General features: G+C 38.8%; 5 protein-coding genes across 6 annotated transcripts; 4 read left to right on the forward strand and 1 right to left on the reverse strand.

Moving 5' to 3' along the window:
- Positions 1-3323: 3323 nt before the first annotated feature.
- LOC147493930 (uncharacterized) lies at positions 3324-8284 on the reverse strand. The gene is made up of 3 exons (XM_086567979.1): positions 8150-8284; positions 6050-6564; positions 3324-3650 (listed from the first exon to the last, which is right to left on the reverse strand). The coding sequence occupies exons 2-3, from the start codon at positions 6560-6562 to the stop codon at positions 3324-3326; spliced, it is 840 nt and encodes a 279-aa protein (XP_086424105.1). The 5' UTR covers positions 6563-6564; positions 8150-8284.
- Positions 8285-8632: 348 nt separating this feature from the next.
- Positions 8633-11834, forward strand: SCL33 (SC35-like splicing factor 33). The gene is given in 8 exon segments (XM_086565773.1): positions 8633-8673; positions 8772-8903; positions 8977-9054; positions 9633-9690; positions 9692-9722; positions 9725-9797; positions 11250-11375; positions 11461-11834. Coding segments are annotated over 7 exon segments (627 nt in total). The 5' UTR covers positions 8633-8673; positions 8772-8796; the 3' UTR covers positions 11615-11834.
- Positions 11835-12430: 596 nt separating this feature from the next.
- LOC147493932 (glucan endo-1,3-beta-glucosidase 4-like) lies at positions 12431-16856 on the forward strand. The gene is made up of 5 exons (XM_086565770.1): positions 12431-12781; positions 12917-13034; positions 13583-14833; positions 16414-16441; positions 16541-16856. The coding sequence occupies exons 2-5, from the start codon at positions 12968-12970 to the stop codon at positions 16680-16682; spliced, it is 1488 nt and encodes a 495-aa protein (XP_086421896.1). The 5' UTR covers positions 12431-12781; positions 12917-12967; the 3' UTR covers positions 16683-16856.
- A 205-nt stretch (positions 16857-17061) lies between these two features.
- LOC147493933 (uncharacterized) lies at positions 17062-18371 on the forward strand. Of its 2 annotated transcripts, XR_015198493.1 has the most exons (2): positions 17062-17830; positions 18238-18371. XR_015198493.1 is itself a non-coding variant. In XM_086565774.1 (1 exon), exon 1 carries the CDS (start codon positions 17210-17212, stop codon positions 17771-17773), a length of 564 nt encoding a protein of 187 aa, XP_086421900.1. In that variant the 5' UTR covers positions 17062-17209; the 3' UTR covers positions 17774-18038. The 2 variants fall into 2 exon arrangements, 1 of the variants encoding a protein (XP_086421900.1); XM_086565774.1 differs by lacking the exon at positions 18238-18371 and having other exon boundaries at positions 17062-18038.
- Positions 18372-18439: 68 nt separating this feature from the next.
- AAE18 (acyl-activating enzyme 18) lies at positions 18440-22978 on the forward strand. The gene is given in 16 exon segments (XM_086565769.1): positions 18440-18845; positions 19133-19262; positions 19365-19624; positions 19754-19955; positions 20316-20356; positions 20477-20605; positions 20784-20857; positions 20960-21180; positions 21287-21381; positions 21457-21673; positions 21762-21887; positions 22336-22401; positions 22404-22436; positions 22511-22628; positions 22631-22719; positions 22810-22978. Coding segments are annotated over 16 exon segments (2208 nt in total). The 5' UTR covers positions 18440-18552; the 3' UTR covers positions 22924-22978.
- Positions 22979-23210: the final 232 nt, after the last annotated feature.

The following is a 23210-nucleotide window of genomic DNA, read 5'->3' on the forward strand; positions in this document are numbered from 1 at the left end:
ATGGCTTCGAAGAAGAAGAGAGGGGTTATGGTTAGAAAACCGATGGAGATTGCTTACGCGAAACTACATGGCTAGAACCACCTCATGAGGCCGAAAACCAAAGGTCGGCCTAAAGGTAGTAGCTGAGAAAGCTTCCAACCCAGGATGAGAACTCTTCAAAAGCGAGATTCATCTGGTTTTGAACATTCCCAACGTGAGCATGAAGAGTGGGTCTCATCATGAAATAATCGAGATATGTCGCATTCAATTCCAAGCCTTCTCATAAATTCCAAGCTACTCCAAACCCACTGCGGAGAAGTCTTCTCCGAAACCACCTTTGCCACACAAAAAAAACCACCCGCGGAATAACTCTTCTCAAAAATCACCTTTACCACCTAAAACAACCACACCACGGAATAACTCTTCTCAAAATCACCTTTACCACCTAAAACAACCACACCACGAATAACTCTTCTCAAAATCACCTTTACCACCTAAAACAACCACCCACGGAATAACTCTTCTAAAAAATTCACCTCAAAAGTTGGACATTGGCATCTTGAGGGGCCGACATTACGGTTTGGACATTCCAAAAGCTGCACAAATATATTGTTAAAGTGGATGACCACTGTGGGTGATGGCAATTCTTGAATTATAGAGCAATGTGCATTGCATTAGGAAGAAGTCGGGAAGAGTGGTCGTGCGTGGATGAAAATGAGTTGTTACAAGAACTTAATGACAACCTCCCCTATCGCATGTACATTGTACACTCCGCGGTGAGATTAGGTGCGTGAAACCTACAATTTCCATGAATGCGGTTGGGCACCCCTCGTAAGTGGATGAGCATGCCCTTTCTTTGGATATCTATTTGCTTGAGATTTAATGTAGATCCTCGTACATTTAGGAAGTATGTATACTGCCATCTTATTTTGCCACCGAGAACCCAAGCAAATCCACGAGAGTAAAGAAAGTGTTGGGTACAACTACGTCTGAGGGATGTCATTTTGTCCATGTTGAACTTGTTGATGATTGTCCGGTTCCAAAACCGATCACGAAGATAAGTAGAGCTCGACATTTAATTGCAGATAGTTGGGATCTTGCATTACAAAGCAAGACAAAGCGCAATTCTGACGTTGAACATTCCCAATTTAGTATTGGAAGGCGAGCACACACACTAATGATGGGGCCGAAATACCAATAATAGATGTTGACTAGGAATAAGTCTATGTAATTAATGTTCATGTGGTTGGAATTGTAATTTTGTTTTTGATACAATTTTCTTAAATTTGATGGTATTTTTTTGTCGAATTAATTGTATGGATGTATGTATGTTTGTTTGATTTTGGAAAAAATGACTTTTGGCAAAAAAAATTCTCTGTTTTTTTGGCATTTGGACGGTGTAGCCACACCGTTTGGACTTAGTCTTAAACGGTGTGGCCATGTCGTTTGAAACTAAAACTTGGCAAAATTATGACTTGCTGTTTTTTTGGCATTTGGGCCGGTGTAGCCACACCGTTTGGACTTAGTCTCAAACGGTGTGGTCATGTCGTTTGTATTTAGTCTAAAGCGACATGGCCACACCGTTTGAGACTAAGAATCAAAACGGTGTGGCCATGTAGTTTGAGATTTGAACTTGGCAAAAAAATTCTGTTTTTTTGGCATTTGAATGATGTTGCCACACCGTTTGGACTTAGTCTCAAACGTGGTGTGGCCAATGTCGTTTGAAAACTAGTACTTGGAAAAATATGACTTGCTGTTTTTGGCATTTGGGCCGGTGTGGCCACACCGTTTGGACTTAGTCTCAAGCGGTGTGGCCACCGGCCCAAATGCCAAAAAAAGATAAGGGTCAGGAGTCCATCAAAGATAGAGAAGTCTGCTGCTACATGATCTCATGCAAGGATTCGATCAACATAGAGCGATGTCATTGATTGGCTTATCAAACACTCAAAAGCGGCAAAATGATCATTGGTGTAATCTTTATATGGTCGTATTGTATTTGTTTGGAAAATTTATTTAATTCTAGAAATGAAAGCAGTTCTAAGAATGCTTGAGTTTTGCAATCGATGGTATATACTTTTTATATTCCAGTTGACATATTGTATCTGAACCGAACGTGCTTTGTGCGGTATGCTAAGGTAATTCTTGTTCAAGGTTGTTGTCAATCAAGTTTGCGAGTTGATCTGTAATCTTGTATTAGAGGCCTTTCGGTGTAGTTCGGTTGGATAAAGGGTTCTAAGGTGAATATGAGTGGTCTTTACGTAGCTCATCTCCTTCATAAAAATCTGATCTGTCTATTTTTGTTCTTAATGGAAGAAGCTAATAATATCTCCCTCGCCATTCCTCAACCCGTGAATCTAATATAGTGCAAAAGCACCACGGGTGCTAAGGCATCTTGCCCACATTAGCTTGTTTACTCTTGTAACAAAGGTTACGTTTTGACTAGAGATATGAGCAGAGATGTAGCATTTAAAAAGCAAAAAAACACTTGAAACCCAACATTGTCGGCAATGTTGGCTTTCCAACATCGAGTCCAAGGTGCAAAAATCTTGGCCGGGTAGATTGAATATAGCCATGAATGCTATAGAGGCAAAAAGAGCGCGACAACGGTTATAGAATTTGTTGTGTTTTGAGCGGACCTTCTCTAATCTCCATATTTCCGTAGCTCTTTTGGCAATACCGGTTCATTCTTTTGTGGTCTTTGCATTACGTATAAAGCTTCGTGAATGCACCTCATGCTTTTTATATCACTAACCGGTTCTTTTTTCGGTTCCATTGCCTCATACCTAGCATTTAATTTGACCTCACCAACCTTCCTTAATCTCCATATTGGGTTTATCGCCAAATCCATTCGCGGTTTCATTACGATGATTAATAGCATTGGCGTCAGCCAAGATACAAAGCTCGATAGAAGGTTCACAATCTGTAAAGCAAAATATTTTATTCAAGATGGATGGTAGTTTAATTGAGTCACCAACTTTCCTTTGAATGAGTTCAAAATTGCGAAATTTCGTAAATTCTCTTTTTTTTGGCATTTGGGCCGGTGTGGCCACACCGTTTGGACTTAGTCTCAAACGGTGTGGCCATATCGTTCAAGTAAAACTTGGCAAAAAAAAATGACTTCTTTTTTTTGCCTCTTGGGCCGGTGTGGCCACACCGTTTTGGACTTAGTCCCAATTGTTCTATTTCAAATTGTAACAAAACATTTGGAAAAACATTTCACTTGTATTCTGAAACAACATTCTGGTAAAATGAGTTCTGAGGGAATAGAAACAGAAAATAGTTACAACATTTCCCACCACTTGTATTTGAGTTCTCTAATGTAATGGAAGTCCACCTCAATGTGTTTAGTCCTTGCATGGAATACTGGACGCAATTGCACTTAAGTTATCACACCACATAACTGGTGGCTTTGGCAGAAATATATGAAGGTCTTTTAACAATGTACACAACCAAAATATTTCTACAGCAGTTGTAGCAAGTGTTCTGTATTCTGCCTCTGTTGAGGATCTAGACACTGTGTTTTGTTTCCTTGAACCCCATCCAATTGGTGATGTACCAAAGAATAAACAGCCTCGAGTAGATCTTCTATCAAAGACAACAAATCCGGTGAATCTGCATCGGTTTCCAGCGGTGATTTCGATTCTCTTTTGCGGTTGAATTCCAATATGAAACTTAGATTACAAACTTAGATTCAAACTTAGATTACAAACTTAAGTATTCCACATATCCCAAAATCTCGAGTTTACAAACTTAGATTCAAACCTGCTTTTAAAATCGAAGTCGAATATGAAACTTAGATTACAAACTTAGATTCAACAAGTATTCCACATATCCCACAAAATCTCTACGAGTTTTAAAGAACAATAAAATGTTATCACTTGATTTTTCTCTATAAGCATCTTTGTTACAAAAGCATAAGTAAACATAACAACAACCTGATAAACCATAGACTCTATAACACATTTCCGGACTCAAGAAAGACTCAATCGATCTCAAAGCTCTATAACACATTTCCACCCCGGACTCCAACAAGACTTCCAACAAGAGTGCCAATGCTCAACACACTAAACCCTAAACTAACCAAACTCAACATTGCTAAATCCAATGCTCCTTAACGATATCGTCCGCCAATGAACTTGCACGGGTCAAATTGTATGCCTCCATGAACTTCGTTCAGTGCATCGTCACGAATCGCGATCCACCCAATTCGCGGGCCTTGATTGAGCAAGCGAGAAATTTCATCAACGACGGGTGCTTTGTCAAAATTAAAACGAAAAACTACATTAGTATATACATTTACATTTATAAAATACCAAAACAAAACAAAACAAAATAAAAACAAAAAAACTAACGTTGTAAAGTATTAACTCACCGGATTATGATATGGAAGACTCGTAGGGAGTAGAGATTAAGATGATCGGGGTTTATCATTCGAATATGGCTATTGTTTTCATACCAACTCATGTATCTACTAACACACTCCCATGGATAAGGCGGAATGGGTCCTCGATGTTCAAGTTGTATCAAGTGATTACGCCATTTACTCCAATAGGAAGACCATGAACATTAAATTTCACATCGCATCTGCCAGCGTCCGGAAGTAGTTCGTCGAGGTCTTTGGTCTTGGGGGATCTGAAGGTACAAACTGCATATGACCAAAACCGACTGACCCCCTCGAAACATTATCTTTGCTTTCGACATTATCAAGAAAGCATATAAATCCCTCGAAAAATGCTATTTCATCCACCGGGCCCGTATAGCTCGGACTTGACATAGGGATACCATTCAACCTATCAAATAGCATATGATCGAGGAAATTAATCATTAACCACATACTAATAATATCAATTAATAAATAAAACTATTTATATACAAAATGCTTACATCGGTACAAGTCATATTATCAATCATCGCCGGGCTATGCTTCATCACGCGCATTTGTTGCTAGCATAAAAAGACCGAATGGCGAATATTTATGAGTAGCGACATGCTCAACCGATAGTCATCGTTTGGGAATGGCACGAACACCGGAAGTACTCATAAATCCATGCCTAGATTAATATAGACACCCGGTTAATATTGTAATAGATATATAAAATTGACATTGAAAAAAAAAAAACAAAAACTAATACGTAGGAGAGTGAAATAGCACGAAACACCCTTCACCTTGGCACTTGTGGCGGTCCCAAGACACAATACAAGTAAGCCCGGTAAAGGCTGCACCCCACGCGTAGTCTCGATCTCGGCAAATTTCATAAGCGATCTCGGATAACAAGCGGGAAGCTACCGGTTCAGGCGATGTCGGTGAAGGCGATACATCAAAAAAAACAACAAATAAGCTCTCACAAAGCAAATCGCAACTCTTTTTGGGTTGGCGCCTTCTTCCACAACAACCCCATTTTCATCCCGTAAATCTTCATCCGTCACGCTTCCCAAAGAAATGCTTCATCAAGAAATCCATCCTAACTTTGGAAGTGAACTTATTGGATTTCATCTCCGCATCTATCTTGTCCATGGGTATGCCAAGACCTTGGTGGAGAGTCTTTTTATGCATTCGAGTCAAATCGGTGTCCCCGATCAACTGCTTTGCCTCGATCGGAACTCCTAAGAGTTGGGAAACATCGTCAACGTGATTGTCATCTCACCCCACGGCATATGAAGCGTGTTGGTCTCGGATGCCACCTTTCCACAAACGCGAGACGAACACAGGATCGATGCTTATATACACCTAAGACCCGAGCACATAAGCCGGTCCTTTGAAGCTCCACATGAAAATTAGAAACGGTCCCCAACACTTCTCCGGCGATATCCCATTGTACCAACTTGTTCAGTGCCCATGACACTTCACACCCCTCTCTCCCCTAAAACAACAAAAACTTAGTATTAATGTATGCACAAGGTTTCGTAATACAAAATTTAAATACTAATAGACAATATATAATAATATTACCTGCCCCTCCCAAATATCGCGAGCCACGTGCACCGCATAGTCATATAACAGATGTGACACACGAGGGCCACCTCCATAAACACCTCTCTGGAACTCCAAGTCATTGTTGGACTTTCTCACAATATTCATTCCTGGAGGTGCAGTGCGAGACTTCCGGGGGACTTCATCGTCATCATCATCCTCCTCCTCCTCATCCTCTGCGTCCTCCTCATCCTCCGCGTCCTCCTCATCCTCCGCGTCATCAACACCCTCTTCGTCATCTTCTTCACTATCATCCTCTTCATCATCACCTACAACTACACTCTTCCCACGATCCATATTTACATCATCTACATCTACATCTTCATCTAAATCTAAATCTAAATCTACATCTACATCTAAATCTACATCACTCATAACTGTTTGCTTTCTTCTCTTTTGATTTCCTAACTCTACACCACTTACTATATTACTGGGATCATCCGCTTTCCGATCCCCTCTACGGACTGATGCCGAGGTAGTTGTTGCCCTTTCTCTCTTTTTCTCAGGCTCCTCGCGACCCGAACTACTACTCCCCCCACCTAACAACTTCTTAGCACCCGTGAAAACACTTTTTGCTACATTCTTCACATTCACATTCTTTGTTCGAGGCATTGCTACAAAATAAATAGGAGTTAAAAATAGGAGGCATTCACTATACTTATTTGTTCCATAATTTCATATATAGCGGTAAAAGCGGCACCAAACATGGAAGCACAATTGTGACTACAATATCCCTCTCATGCATGCATGCATGATGATGGCTTCCGCGATTAAGAGGAATTCTTAAACAAAAAGAAAAATTCAAAGGGAACCTACTTTTAGGAGATTCTTGGCAAAGTCTACATCCCCTACTTTAAATAGGTGCTATTCACTACTAGAAACATTTGCATCGTGGATAGTCAAATAATTACCTACCGGGCAAAAGCACATACACTAGCAATATAAAGCGGATATTTACAAGATTATAAGACGAGATATCCCACTACAAACAAAAGCTAAAACCAAAACAACAAACGGACACAAGAACTAACAAAACATAGTGACAAATTCAGAAACTTCTCCGGCCTTTTAGTCCAAAAAAGAAATTGCATAAACCTAAAAGTAATCTCCTTGAACTCCCTCTACGGACTACAGACTAACACCATAGGAAAAACAATCCTTTGAATTGAAGAATCAAATGTGCATCAATCCTTTCGAACCAATGCCCTAAAATTCTCCATGTGCACCTAAGACATGTGTGTCCTTTAATGTCTGAATGTGTACCGTTAGATATAAGATAATAGTTCGGATACCTATATCTAGCTTCCTAATATGTGTGTGACGTGTTTTTCCTTCATGATTTCCTTTTTAAGTGCAAGTCACGCTAAAATTTATTTGATAGGAAAGCTGTTTTGACATGGCCTTACGGTGCTAATCCAACATATGAAGCTTGATTTTCAACATTTTTTTACAAGACAATGTGAGACAATCATGCTTTCATAGAAATGGTCCAAGCTTCGCTACAAATCTCACACCACGGCGTGCCCTATATTTGCTTTTTATATGTGATTTAGAATGACAACACTTACATTTACGGTCATTCCTATCCACGCATGCAAATGTTCCTTGTGCTTCTGGTCCGGTCGTGGGTGTGTCTATTTGAAACCTATCAATGTGGCATGTGTCTATTTCTAGTACAAGGCAAAATGGATTACTTAAAACCATATTAACTTCTAAATAGTCAAATAATTACCATTCTTCCAATAGCATAACTACCCATAACGTAAACAAAGTAGATTAATAAGGTAATCGAGAAACATACAATAAGGATAACAACAAAAAAAGACACCATCTCGGGGGCTTGTTAAAATCATTTCGGGGGTTCTTTTGCACCAATCATAGTTGCCCAAGAAACCACAGTTTTTTCTCAACCATTTTATCAAAAAGCGTTACTAAGGAAAGCAACAAGTAACTCAAAACATAACATTATAACATTGAAATTATATAACAAACATATAACAAAATGGGTGTCTAGTAACTGTTCTATTATATAACAAAAATAACATTATAAAATTGAAAAATGGGTGTCTATAAAATTGAAAAATGGGTGTCTTATAGTAACTGTTCTATTATATAACAAACATAACATTATATAACCCGCTCAAACATAACATTATAAAAAAAAAATAAATAAAAAAAATTGAAAGATAGAACAGTTACCTTTAACAGAAGTAGTATAGTTTCCAAGACACCAACTGAGTTTCTCTGTGTAGTGATGAACAGTTACAAAGAGTGTTTGAAGAGAAGAGATAATTCCGTACTTTGTTAATTGAATTGAGATCGAGAGTTTGTGTTTGATAATTCCGTACTTTGTTAATTGAATTGAGATCGAGGGTTTGAAACAGAAATCGCGAAATGAAAATCGAGTGTTTGTCTTTGTGGGTTTTGGTCGAGCTTGAAGGGTTTGAAGCAGAAATCGGAAATCAAAATCGAGTGTTTGTGGGTTTTGGTCGAAGGGTTTGAAGAGAAATTGCTAAATCGAAATGGAATGTTTGTGTTTGTGGGGTTTGCCGGTTTTTGGGTATCTAGTTTGGGGGGTGTACAAGTCCAAGTTGTGCCCAACACAATGGGCAGACTCCAGCCCAACTCGGCCCAATTCGGGGTCTGCCCAACACAAATTGGGGTCCGGCAGTAATAGGACCCATAAAAAGATTAGTTTGAGATAGTTGGAAGGTTAGTCGTAGGTTCAATTCTTCTCTCCACACAATTTCGATTTCCACACTCTTATCCTCGATTTCATTGTTTTAACAATTTTTTTTTGGTTGGGCTGGATCGGATATAGGTTGCTGCTGCTGTTGTGTTAAAAAATGAGGGGTAGAAACTACAGCTACAGTCCATCGCCACCAAGGAGAGGTCGTTATAGTAGAGATCTTCCTACTAGTCTTTTAGTTCGAAACATTCGTCGTGACTGTAGGTTAGTTGTGTGTGTACATTATATTATTATATATCATCCTTGTTTTCCTACTAATCTAGCTTTAGTACTGCAGACCAGAAGACCTCCGCAGGCCATTTCAGCAATTTGGTCATGTTAAAGACGTTTACTTGCCTCGAGATTACTACACTGGGTAACCATATTTTTTACCTTGTGGAATTATCTGAATCTGTTGCATCTTTTCTGTTGTAAATATAAATAAAAACTATTTCTTACACATACCCGCAGACCCACATACATACAAGTTATATTTGTGCTGGTTGTTTGGGGATTCACATCACAATTTTTTATTTAATGGAGTACTGTTTTTGTGTTGTTACTTGGATGCGCATTTTTTAAAATCTTGAGATTGGACAGTGAAAATAAAGTTCTGAAGACAAGAGTTGAGTAGTAAGAGTTCTGTTGGTGATGATGTTAATTATGTGAAGATGAGAAGAAAGGGTTATGAAGATGTTCATGTCATGAAGAACTTGAAGTTATCTTTAAACACTGCATTTGCAAGGTCAGCGGTGGATGATTGCTTTTACTTTTGAACTTATAATAAAATACTAATAGCTTGACTGTGCATCTCTGGACCCTCCCATATTCCAGGCTTATTCTGGTGAACTTAGCATGAAAAGTTACTTGGTGCTCATATGTATTGTTGATTCAGTAATGTGTGTGTGTGGTTATGTAAACTTCTTATTGTTGCTAAATTATGCTTTGTGGCAGGGAGCCACGTGGCTTTGGTTTTGTTCAATATGTGGATCCTGATGATGCTGCAGAAGCTTAAATATCAAATGGATGGACAAGTTCTTCATGGCCGGAGCTGACAGTTGTGTTTGCAGAGGAGAACAGAAAGAAACCTGGTGAGATGAGGGCAAGGGAACGACAGAGGTAAACTTGGGATTTATGCTTTTTTTATCTTTGATTCTGTATTTTCCTAGGTGTGTTGCTTTGGTTCATGATTTGTTCGACAAGTGTGTTGTGCAAGAGTTGTGATGTATGAGCATATATAGCCCATTAGGTATATCATAGAACAACTGTTATGCTGAAGGAGCAAACTCTTTACATGAATATGTGACACCTTACATGAGGATATATGATAACTCATGTCCTTCTATGCTTTTGTTATTACATTATTAATTTTACTATTACTATCACTATTACTATTATTTCAAATTCCCTCTCATTAACTATAGCATAAACAGCAGTTAGAGTTTACAGGGCAGTTAGTTGGAAGGTTATTCTTTTTTCTTCTAATGAACTATCCTCCTCTTGTTCATTGGCATCATTTTAAGACAGCAACTTGAGTCACTTAATATATCCACCACCTGGTTATAGTAGATGTAATTTGGGAAAATAACAGGAATAAGAAGCCGGGGAATCTTGAAGGTTTTGGAATTTAGTGTCTTTCATGACGAAACTATGAATTTCTGTAAGGGTTATGGTAAGTTTAGTTTTAATATGTTTAGCAAGCTCGAAATATACATGCTCCTTAAATATCTTTTGCCATGAATAAAGTACTGCTACAAACATAGACCTGGGAATTATGGGCAACATAAAGCGTTTCTTCTGGTAGTATTATGCAGAATATGAACTCGTCCCAGGTTAGTTATTTACCAGAGTGATGGTAGTGTCACAGTGACTGTTACCTGTATTGGTCAGAACCAACTATGCACCATTGAGTGTGCCTGGAGATTAACAGAGAGTGCTTGGAGATTATGTTGGTTATGATTCTCAAAGAAGAAGTAATGGTTTGCAGTTGCTGTGACCCATATAGGTCACAGTGGCTGTTTCCGACTTTCTGTAATCAAATTCTTTATCAAAAGATGCCTATATATCTTTGGAATCATCCACAACTATAAGGGCCTGTTTGTTATGGAGGAAATGCTAAGGAAAGGAAAGGAAAAGAGGTGTGGTCCACATTTTCCATAGTTTTTTTGTTGTTTGTTTGCCCATGGAAAGGAAAGGCTGCTTTCCGTGCGGAAACAAAACTAGGGAAATGGAAATGGTTTTGTGTCCATGGTCCAGACCTAAAAAATTTAGGGAAAGGAAAGGAAAAAAAAACAGGCATAATTTACTTTCCTTTCCACAGTTTGCCAAACAGACACTAAAAAGTTCCTTTACTCTCATAGAAGGGGTATTTTGGGCCTGGAATATGTGGACATACAAAATGTTTCTGCTACCTGAGATTATTTGATTGTTCAGATACAGCTTTGACATTATTAGTTGTATTGTTAAGACTGAGAATCATATGTCATTAAGGAAACCAAATGGGTTCCCTAAGAAAAATTTATTTGTTAAAGAGGAAAAATGTTCCTTATGTGGCCATGCTCTTGTTGGCAGTGGTGGAGTATGTGACCGCAGGTCTCCTGTTCGATATTCACGCTCCTCCCGTTATTCAAGATCACCACATTATGCTAGATCTCGTTCTCGTAGCCTTATCTATTATTCTCCATCTCCCATCCGAAGGTATTGTTCTCTCTCTCTCTCTCTCTTATGTATCGAATGTTGAAATGGTTCTCTTGGTTAATGTCTCCTTATGTATTCTGAACAGGTCAGTTTCACCAGATGAAAGGAGGTACCGGCGATCATATTCTCGCTCTCCATATGGCTCAAGGAGCCCTTCGTATTACTCGAGAAGTAGGAGCCGATCTCCCGAAGATTGCACAAGAGCACGTGGAGAAAGGTCCTTTTCCCCAAGTCAGTAGACAAAGTCTTAGATTGCAATTATGGGAAATTTTTTGTTTTTTGTATGAAGTACACGAGCGGATATACTAGCTCAAGATTACTTGTCTGTTTGGTTTGTAACTTGTCTAAAGCGTATTTGCACTGCCACCGATATTCTGTGACTTGCTACTAAACAGGGTTTCCATTCAGTTGTGCTGAGATCGATTTTGTGTTTAAGTATATTAGACAATCGATTGGTTATCCACTTATCCCACCTTAGACTATGGTTCTGTAATATAGACATGGGTGGATTGGGCTGACCAGTGAAACAACTGAACGGCTTAAGAAAAGTTTTCCCCACCAATCCATAAACGAATTTTAGGGTACTACCCTACATTATCCCAACTACCCACATGGGTCGGAAATGATCTTGACTTGTTTTAACAGTGAATTCTACCCTATTTGGGGCCGGGAGTAGGCTGAGGATATTTATTGTGATCAAACTTGAGGAGCTGATAACTTCTAAGCTGCAGAACTTGCAAGGCGGGCCCCTATACATAAACTGTAGTGTTTGGCATGCATGCACACGTTCGATGATGCTTTGTTAGTTTGTTACCAACATCAAAACAAATGCCACTGAGTAAGTAAGATTTTATTTCTTTCTCGCGCATAACCAGTTAGACACTGGGCTATGAATGTTGGATTTATTAGTTGGTAAAGTTGCCAGTTTGCCACTTTGCGACTTTATTGCACTCGACCTTGGTATGTGGTTTGGCAATTGGCTAACCCAAAACCTAAACCCGACCCTACCAACTCCAGCCTTTTACCAGGCCCGACCAGACCCTGTGTAGGACCCCGGAGCATGTCGTCCAGGACTCCAGGGAGACAAAATGGCACCACTAGATTTTCGAAAAATTTGTTCATTATTATGAAGCGGAGCTGATTTTGGACTTCGTGGGTGACGCTTTCCCACGACTTTTCATTACTTTTTGAGACTGTTGAGTTGAAAATGAACAGCAAAGAAAGTGAAGAATCAAAGAGTATTAATATTACTTTTTTGTAAAAAAATGCACAGAAAGTGAAAGTAATAGCACTGTCAAGTTGTTCCAGCTGTTGTTAGTGACTTTGGTGCTTCAAGACGTAGGACACTTGAAATGATTTTGCTTTCAAGCAGGAACTGAAGTTGGCCACTTGTGTTCAGTTTAGAGGTACACTTCTTTATAATTCTTTTAAGTTTTATTCAGTTGCCCACTACTTAAATTGCATATCCTACTTCTTGCTTGTGAACTGCATTTGGTTTTTTGATTCCCGCTGAATTATGGTGTTCTTCATGCTTTTCCCAGTAAACACAAAGGAACTGCTGTGAAGGTTGGGACTGAAGCATTCTGCACTAGATGTCACCTGGAAAATGGGGAAAGATCTTATTTCTTCTCCTAATTTGTATCTCTTCAGATGCTTCAGGTATTCAATTCGAATCTATAGTTTTCAGTTTCTTTGGTATCGGCGAGGAGGTGAATTACCTAGTGCTTATTATCTGGATCAACAGCTTTAACTTGCTTTAAGTTTGTTGGATGGAACCTTTTTGTACTAAATGTTATTATAGAATATTACCACAACTGCACTTATAATCTCTTTTTGAAGTTATGTGAATACAATGGTTTTGAACTTTTGATACAGTGATTCTAATAACATTGCATATCAGACGACATGTTCTTACACTACGCATACCTATTACCATATTGGAGTGTTATGTTAACTATTCTGCTAGAAAGTCATATTTGAGATTCCAAATACATCAAAGAATTAGGCGGGAATGAACACGTTACCACCAGTTTCATATACATGTTTCAAACGGATTTTGAGTTTATTTGACGGACAGTCTTACTGAATTATTGATTTTTTTTATATGCATCACATTCATCTGCTCTCTTTCCGTTGTCTGCTGTCGTATTAAAATGGTTTTAGTGTTCCATGTTCTTATACTAATCCATATTCTTCAAAACTCCCAGGTGCATTCGTTGGAATAAACATAGGCACTGAATCAAGAAACTTGCCAGTTCCTGTGGATGTGGTGTCAATCCTTAAAGCTCGTAAGATCACTAATGTTCGACTCTTTGATGCAGATCGTCGCATGCTGATTGCTCTGGCAAACACTGGGGTTGAAGTAATGGTGGGGGTTACCAACGAAGATGTTTTAGGGATTGGACAGTCCCCATCAGTAGCAGCAGCTTGGATAAATAATAATGTTGCTGCTTACCTGCCGACAACTAATATCACAGCAATTGCTGTTGGCAGTGAGGTCTTAACTACAATTCCACATGCTGCTTCCGTGCTGGTTCCGGCAATGACTCACCTTCATCATGCTCTTGTGGCTTCAAATCTAAGTTTCCAGGTCAAAGTTTCGAGTCCCCAATCCATGTATGTGATAGATGGGCCTTTTCCTCCCTCAACAGCCATCTTCAATTCCACATGGAACTCTACCATATACCAATTCCTCCAGTTTTTGAAGAAAACAGGATCCTTTTACATGTTAAATGCGTATCCTTATTATGGTTACACTGACGGAGATGGTATTTTTCCGATTGAGTACGCTCTTTTCCAGCCACTTTCTTCAATCAAACAGATCGTCGATCCCAACACTGTCTTCCGTTACTCCAACATGTTTGATGCGATGGTTGATGCCGTTTATTACTCCATGGTAGCACTCAATTTTTCTGGGATTCCTGTTCTTGTGACAGAATCAGGATGGCCTTGGCTTGGTGGAACCAATGAGCCAGCTGCCACTATAGAGAATGCAGAAGCCTACAACAATAATCTGATCCGCCGGGTGCTCAATAATTCAGGCCCCCCTAGCCAGCCGTCAGTACCTGTCAGCACTTACATTTATGAGCTGTTCAATGAAGACAGTCGGCCAGGTCCCGTATCTAAGAAGAACTGGGGCATGTTGTATACGAATGGAACTGCAGTGTACCCTTTTCGTTTGAATTATTCAGGTATAATTTCTGGGAACTCATCAAAGGGTGTGTTCTGCACTGCGAAAGAAGATGCAGATCCAAGTTCCTTGGAAGCTGGTTTGGACTGGGCTTGTGGGCCTGGGAAAGCTAATTGTGATGCCATTCAAGAGGGGCGTCCTTGCTATGAGCCTGACACTCTTCCTAATCATGCTTCTTTTGCTTACAATGATTATTACCATAAAATGCAGAGTGCTGGTGGGACATGTGACTTTGGTGGTACCGCAATGTTCACCGATGTTGATCCCAGTAAGTTGCACTTTTATATTTTAATTCAGTATTTATTTAGCTAATCAACTAAGTTACATCAAAAACGGATGTGTGTCCATATCCGATGCAGAGATGAGGTGTCGACACGTACATATCGGATATCATATCCAACACATATTAAAATATGGCGTGTTCATGTAACATAGCGAATAAGAGTATTATTTTCAGTGTTGGACTCTGGTGTTATGTGAGACATCTGACGTCTCAGTGGCGAAATACTTGAAGATTTTAGCTTTGAAGTGTAGCATGCATTTTTAAAGTGGATGGATGAGTAATTAGTATTATTGTTTCTGTTATTGTGATTTTACTTTTACTTTTGCGTGAGGAGGATCTCAAACATATGGAATCCCGAAAGATCTCAAAGGTTCGTTGACTCCCAAGTCCCAAGTGTGTGTGTGTTTAACACCCTCATGTTAGTTATCCAATACCACGTTAAGACTAGAAAAAACATAGAGATGTTTCTCGCTTTAGTAAGATGTAGAAATAAGGAAGAAAAGAAAAAGTGGAAGTTGAGTCTGTGATTTTTGGAGCAGCAAGTTCACTATGGTTACTAATAATTAGAATCTAAAAACCAATCCCCATTGTGGCCCGGACACGGATTGAGTCCTGGTAACAACATCTCCAACTGCAGGGGTTAGGCTGCATATCCCACCCTCCCCAGACTCAGCGCTGGTGTTGCACACTGGGCTAGCATCTGTTAGAATCTATTATGAAAAGCAGGAATATTTATAGTTCTTGATCTTTAAATTATGTATCATGACAGATGTGTTGATTTAGTTACACGGGCTGCCATGTCTCAGTCTTCTGAAAAAACAGGAAGAAACGAAGATATTGCCCAGGCTGTAATTCTGGTTAGATTGTCCCAAAAAACATTCTCCATCATAATGTGCATGCTTATTAGAAATCTTTTAGAAAGGCAAAGGCTGGGGTCCTTCAAAAACCTTGAAGAGTTTTCATGTTATTTGCTCTATGTTAAGCATCAAAGGTGATGTCTATAATGTCTTAAAATTTTAGATAAGTTATTAACTGTTTTGATTGGTATGGAGGGTGAAACTAAGAGATCCTCAACACTTGCACCTTGCACTCAACATTTGAAATTGTTGACTTGCTGTTGTGTCTTAAATAACTGGAAAGGCCAAATTCTGTATTCTTTATATTTGATTTTTGGCAAACTTCAGGTGTAGACGTGTAGTGTACTCAGTTCGGGTTGTCAGAAATTTCGTGAATGCTGAATGCAGAGACTGTTATCAACAACCATACACCTTTTCTTTTTCAGTACATTTTTCGCATATATTCATTCCTGATTTATATTAATTTATTTTTAACTTTCTTATTGTTATTTTTTTATTCGCTTGGTGCAAGTAGATATTCATTAGTAAATGCAAAATAGGTTGAGAAAATCTCTGTGTACAATGCGAAAAAGATAACAGTAATAAAACCATCATTTAGTATCCACCATAAGCACCCATTCATTCAGTGTTAATATTACTGATTATCTTGCCCTATTGGAAATCCTGCCATTTGACAGTTTTTTTCTATATATTTTTGTTGATATGCAGGTCATGGTTCGTGTGTATTTGCCGGAAGGTGCGTATTTTAATCATTTTTTTTTCCCAATAGATCTGCTCCTGTCTTGATTCAACTCTTACTTACTTGAATGCTTCAATTTTTATCTGTTGAAAACAGTTCTAGATCGGGCAGGAGTGGGGCAATCACTCCTTTTTCAGCATTTGGACCTGTTAGCCCTGAGACTGCGAGGAGTACAACAATGCAGGTTTCTGAGGTTGCCTTTCTGATACCAGCAATTCTTGTTCTGTTCCACTGCTAGATAGTATATCCACCCAATTTTGCTCCGCCTAAAGATTGCAGTCATGTAAGGACTTGTAGCTAGAGGTTACCAAATATGAGAACAATCAACACAGTTAAATTTTCGTATAGAAAAAGTTACTGAAAGAGTTTGATTTCTTACATGCAATTTCGAAATAATTGTTGGAAACGCAATCGATTTTTTTTTTTTTTTTCAGTATGGTTAACCAACCTGCCCAAATTGCAGCTCTACGTACAGCAGTTACTGTTGTATACATGTGGATTTTATGTCTTAGAACCTTTACCGAAATAGGCTATTGGTAACATTTCCTTTATCAATTAGCTAGTACTGGTATGGAAAGGCTTGATGTGTGGTATGATAAAGTGACCTGAAACAGACATCACAGCTATGCAAACCTTAAACATAACTATGGATTAATTAGCAAGCAAAAACTTTTCCTTTCAAAGCAAACTTCGTTGTCCTCTTGGCTTTGTTTCACTGATAAACAGAGATGAGTCATTTGAAATGAATGAGCTCCATATTTGACAATGGGAAGCATATGCTATCCAAGTAAACGCTACTATGACCTTAGCATGTCAAAGAGGACCAGAAAATCTTTGAAGATTGAAGAAATTTGTCCTCAGGATTGCATAAGAAGTGAGTCTCTGGAAAAAGAGATGTTCACCAATGTAGTTTATGAGGAAGATGTGAACCACAGGAGTAGTTTAAAGGAACTTATCGATGGAGAGGAAGAAGTGAAGGCGGTAGACAGTAAGGGGGAGGCAGAACTAATAGTTGGCCACAACGAGGAAATGAAACTTGCGATATGTGAGGAAGAAATGAAGGCAACAGACAGTAATGGAGAGGCAGGCCCGATAAAACAATGGCAGAAGCAAAATGAAGGAAAAGGTGCATCACTTGGACATCATTTCACAGAAGAAGAGAAACAACTCCAAATAGTGAGTGTGCAGGATGGAGGGAGTGCGGAGGGTTTGAAGTTGGGTAGGATGTTGAGCCGGTATGTCAAAGTGTTTAACCATTTGGTCAAACTTAAAAAGGATCACCGGTTAGGATCGGCACGAAAGAAACCAGTTATTCGCTTCACAATGTAGCAGCAGCCAGTTGGACAGACTGCCATTACTTTCGTCTGCCTCAATTTGTCTACTACTGTATGGTTTGGATTTAAACTACTTTAAATGATTTATAAGAAAGTTATTGTAAATGCTTCCCTTTGAATTGTCAACCTATTTGGGGTTTAGTTTTGGTCTTCTTGTACAAGTTGTAAACTTGTAATAGTGCAATCATGCAATCCAGTTTTGGGCACGAATGAGTTATATACAAATTATGTATACAATATAAATCCCTTGTGCTGTGGCATACAACAACCATTAAAGAGTTGCACTGACCATATTTTAGCTTAACATTACAGTTGATTTGCAATGATTTTGCATTTTACTAATTTTACCTTCTAAATTCCAAGTCTGAATCCGGTGAAACGTAAATTAAATATCATTTTCTTACAAGGCATTGAAGGCAACCACTAATTGGTAAGTACAATGGATCTTACATTTTACAGTTTTGGAGGAATTTCAATGATTGAACGAAATTGTTGTTGGTTCACTTGGACGGTTGGACCTGGTGGCTTATACAGTTGTACAGCCCAAGAAGATTCGCCTTGAGGTGGTGGTTAGTGTTCAGTCGGTAGTTTGAATTAAATAGGAATGGGAATCTGCCGCTCCTACCTACCAGTCTACCACGTGCATGCAAGTGCCCACCGTTTGCTATTTCTCAACTACTCGTTTGCACTTCATCCATATTGCCATTATTGCCAAATACAATATTGGTAAGCACATTACAAACTACACAATAGAGAGAGAGAGAGTTTAGAACCATGGGAGAGAAAGGAAGTAGATATGGAAGGATTAGTGAAGTTGGAGTTGAAGATATTGTTAGAGCAGGTTTATTATCTTTGCATGAAGCTGAAATTTTTCACCACAGACTCAATGCCGCGATTACTGAAGTTGGAGGTACAGAAGAGGCAAAGGAAGTATGGAGAGAAATTTGTGAACAAAGACTGCTTCAACCATCTCATCCTCATGGACTTCATCAGTTGGTCTATTACAGTGTCTACTCTCAGTGGGATGCTTCTTCTAATGGCCCACCTCTTTACTGGTTTCCTTCTCGGTAAGCCCACTACTCGTTTTAGAATTGTATGTAGGTAGGTGGAGCATCTTCAATCAATTAAAGTTCTAGAAGCTTTTGGAATACTGATAAGCATACATGCATATCATGTCATTTTAAGGCGTATTTGTATCTGAACATTTTAGATATGCAGTATTGTGAAACGGTTGGAACCTGTTTGGGAAACTTTACGAAGATCAAATGAATATGAATGAAACCATGAATCAATATTTTAACTTAAGTTCCATGACCAAGTTTGTGATTGATTTGAAGGTGTTTCATCTTTTTAGTGTGCAGTCTAAACTCACAAATCTTGGGCGGGTCATGGAAGTTCATGGTCCAAAGCTATTAGGGGAATCCTATAAAGATCCCGTAACAAGCTTTAGTCTATTCCAAAATTTCTCTGTTCAGCATCCAGAGGTAAATCCTTATCCTCTCAACATTTTTTATAAATCACAGTCTAGTAGTTCGGGTTGAATACTTTTTTGCCGATGTACCAATGATCATTGGTTAATTTTTTAGGTTTACTGGTCTATCGCTCTTAAAGAGCTTTCAGTGAAATTTCTTAAGGAGCCCAAGTGTATGCTTGATACCACTGACAAATCGAAGCATGGGGGAACATGGATGCCGGGTGCAGTTTTAAATATTGCTGAATGTTGTCTGTTACCGTCAAATAACTTACGAAAACAGGATGACAGTGTGGTTGTTGTATGGAGGGATGAAGGTTTTGATGATTCTCCTGTCAATACTTTGACACTGAAGGAACTGAGAAACCAAGTGATGTATATTTCACTTCCATAGCGTAGTTTAATTTAAAGCAAGCTTCAGATACAATAATTAGTCGTTCCTAAATGGCATTTCTGTTGTTTGAGTCTTTGATCTTATGCTTCTGTGACATGATACGTACATAGGATGGTGGCCAATGCTCTCGATGCAACATTCTCAAAGGGTGATGCAATAGCAATTGACATGCCAATGACGGTCACTGCTGTCATTATATACTTGGCAATTGTTCTTGCAGGATATGTTGTTGTGTCAATAGCAGACAGCTTTGCCACCAAGGAAATTGCAACCCGCTTGCGCGTGTCCAAAGCAAAAGGCATCTTCACCCAGGTGAGTTTCATAATGGCAGAGACAAGAGATCAAATTTTGTACTTTTCGAATATGAAGTGCGAGCTTTCTAGGAGTCGTTACTAGACAATCTATCAGTTGTATTTTCTTCAAGGTTTAAATGATCCCGACTTTCATAGAATGAAATGTAAGATTGTGGATCATATTTCAGGGCTTGATACTCTAGTTCTTTTGATCTCATTTTTAAAATGAGATAAACTTGGAGAAAAAGTGTAGTGTAAAGTTTTCAAATTGATTGTCTGAGATTGATTTTTTTTTTCTTGTGACTATTTATTATGCTGTATATCAGTTTGCATTCTGATCTTTCCAATTTTAAAACAATGCTTATATTTACTATTCCAGGACTTCATTGTCAGAGGGGGCAAAAAATTTCCCTTGTACAGGTAACTTGTATTGACATCTTATGCTGTGATATTGGTTTATCGCAGTCCTCATTTTAATGTCTGTATTGCTGTATGCGATGCAGTCAAAAAATATAGCAACATACCTTGTTTTTCTTGCAGTCGTGTTGTACAAACCAATCCACTTAAAGTTATTGTGGTTCCTGCTGTTGGAAAGGATGTAGAAACTGAACTAAGGGAGCATGACTTATCATGGGGAAAATTTCTTTCTCGCATTGATCAGCTTCGATGGTAATCGAGTAATCGACAGATTTCTGCTTCAGATTGGCTTACTTGAAAACGTCTCGTTTCATTATGGTTTATTGAAAATTTTGGGCTCATGTTTTAGACAAAATTGAGTTGCAAGCTGTTCATTGTTATCTAAATTTACACCTAATAATCCTTCTTTAGGTAAACCTTGTCTTTGCAGGTCAAGTTATTACAATCCAGTTTATCAACCAATAGAATCTGTGACAAATATCTTGTTTTCGTCAGGAACCACTGGTATTAAAATGTTTATGAAACTTACTTTTTGGCCAAGCCTCTATCATGCTATATTGCATCTAACAAATTATTCCTTTTGTTATGGCGTATGGCTTCCTATAGGAGAACCGAAAGCTATTCCTTGGACACAACTTTCTCCCATCCGTTGCGCAGCTGACTCATGGGCTCACTGTAACTGTGAAGCTGGAGACGTCTTCTGTTGGCCAACCAATTTAGGGTGGGTGATGGGACCAATTTTACTTTATTCATGCTTTCTAACTGGTACCGCTTTAGCCCTTTACCATGGCTCTCCTCTCGATCGAGGTTTTGGAAAATTTATTCAGGTAGCGGCCACCAACATGCAAATTATCCTATTACTTCCCTTAAAATGTCATTCTTCTTGCTATACATGAATGCCTTTATTGTTTGTGTTCTGTAATACATGTTTAGGATGCAGGGGTCACTCATTTGGGTACAGTACCAAGCCTAGTGAAAACTTGGAAGAACAACACGCGTATGGAAGGCCTTGATTGGACAAAGATAAAGTAACCTAATGGCCCTAAACTTTTGTTCATAACGAATTTCAATAAGTTCTGGAAACCTAATATGTTCCTGTGCAGGTCATTTGCTTCTACTGGGGAGGTATCTAATGTTGATGATGACCTATGGCTTTCTTCAAGATCATATTACAAACCTATCATTGAATGTTGTGGAGGTACAGAACTTTCATCTTCTTATATTCAAGGAAGTTTGCTGCAGCCTCAAGCTTTGGAGGCGCTCAGCGCAGCATCAATGACAACAGGGTTTGTCATCCTTTTTGAAAACGGAAATGCATATGTGAGAATTAGCTTTTGGTTTGGTAGCTTAATCGTATTAATTATGTCATACTTCAAGAAGGATTTACAATGCCTCATCAAACTGACAGCCAAATGATCAACCTTGTGTTGGAGAAGTGGGCTTATTTCCAATATATATGGGAGCCACAGATCGATTGGTAAATGCGGATCATGAAGAGGTTTATTTCAAGGGAATGCCAATGTACAAGGGAATGGTACGCATCATACATTGTCTTTCTCAATCACTTAATCTCGATAATTACATGTAAAGCATGCGAAGTAGAAAGTTTATTTCTTATGAACTTCTTTCCCCTGCACGTCTAGTGGTTGTACGATATCTGGCTATGATTCGTTCTCAAACAAACTTTCTTATTACGCTGTTACTTTCACAGCTTATGTATGGTCTTAACTGGCATGAACTTGTTTTATTCATTGTTTCTCATGTTAAGTAGTCTAACCAAAGGATTTTAAGAGCTTGTATATGTACCATGGGCATGTCCATTTCATAGCCTTCAGAAGAACACGTCTCTTATCTTTCCAACGGTTCCATAATTGTTATACAGAATGTAGCATATCCTATACATTAAAGAATAACTAGGAACAACATCTAAAGTTGAAAGATTACTGGGTTTTTTGTGTAGTTAATATAATTAATGTGTGCAGCATCTTAGAAGACATGGAGATATAATTAAGAGGATGGTTGGAGGTTACTTAGTTGTACAGGGCAGGGGGCTGATGACACCATGAACCTTGGTGGCATTAAGGTAATCTGCATTCTGGCTCTCATCTTGTTTAGTTATAAAGAAGGAAGCCAATCTAATGGGTACTCCTTGCACAGACTAGTTCAGTTGAGATTGAGCGTGTGTGCGACCAAGCTGACGAGAATGTACTCGAGACAGCTGCAATTAGTGTTACACCTGTAAGTGGTGGACCTGAACAATTGGCAATTTTCGTTGTACCAAAAAGAAAGAGCCTGGTTGTGAACCAGAGGAGTTAAAGATGAAATTCTCAAGAGCCATTCATAGCAACCTCAACCCTTTGTTCAAGGTATCATTTATTTCTTGGGTAAAGACTTAAAGTTCATTCTGGAATTGCATTTCATGCCTACAAGTATTGTACTCATTATTACATAAACAGGTGAGCTATGTTAAGATTGTTTCGGAGTTCCCTCGAACTGCTTCAAACAAGTTACTAAGGAGAGTTCTGCGGGATCAGCTGAAGCGGGAATTGTCTCTCAACAGTAGGCTTTAGTAGAGCAATGTTGGGGCTAAGAACCCTTACCATTTATCGGAATAAATGAAAGAAATATTACAACATGGAACTAAAAAAAACAAAGGCTGAAGATTGAGCTGATCAGGAAGACAGCTATTTCTTTGTGATTGCCCCTTAGCCGGCCATCTTGTGACTTTGGCAGTAGGCTTTTAAGTTGTATCGTACTCGAAATTTGAATTTGTCCGGGTCTTGAGGGATAACAGTATCATGCCTGTAAATGAATGAGTAACTATTTTGGCAGTTTCCGTATCTCTGTTGACTGCAAA

This window comes from Coptis chinensis, chromosome 6 (genome assembly GCF_015680905.1).
Source record: "Coptis chinensis isolate HL-2020 chromosome 6, ASM1568090v1, whole genome shotgun sequence".
Taxonomy (NCBI): Eukaryota; Viridiplantae; Streptophyta; class Magnoliopsida; order Ranunculales; family Ranunculaceae; genus Coptis; species Coptis chinensis.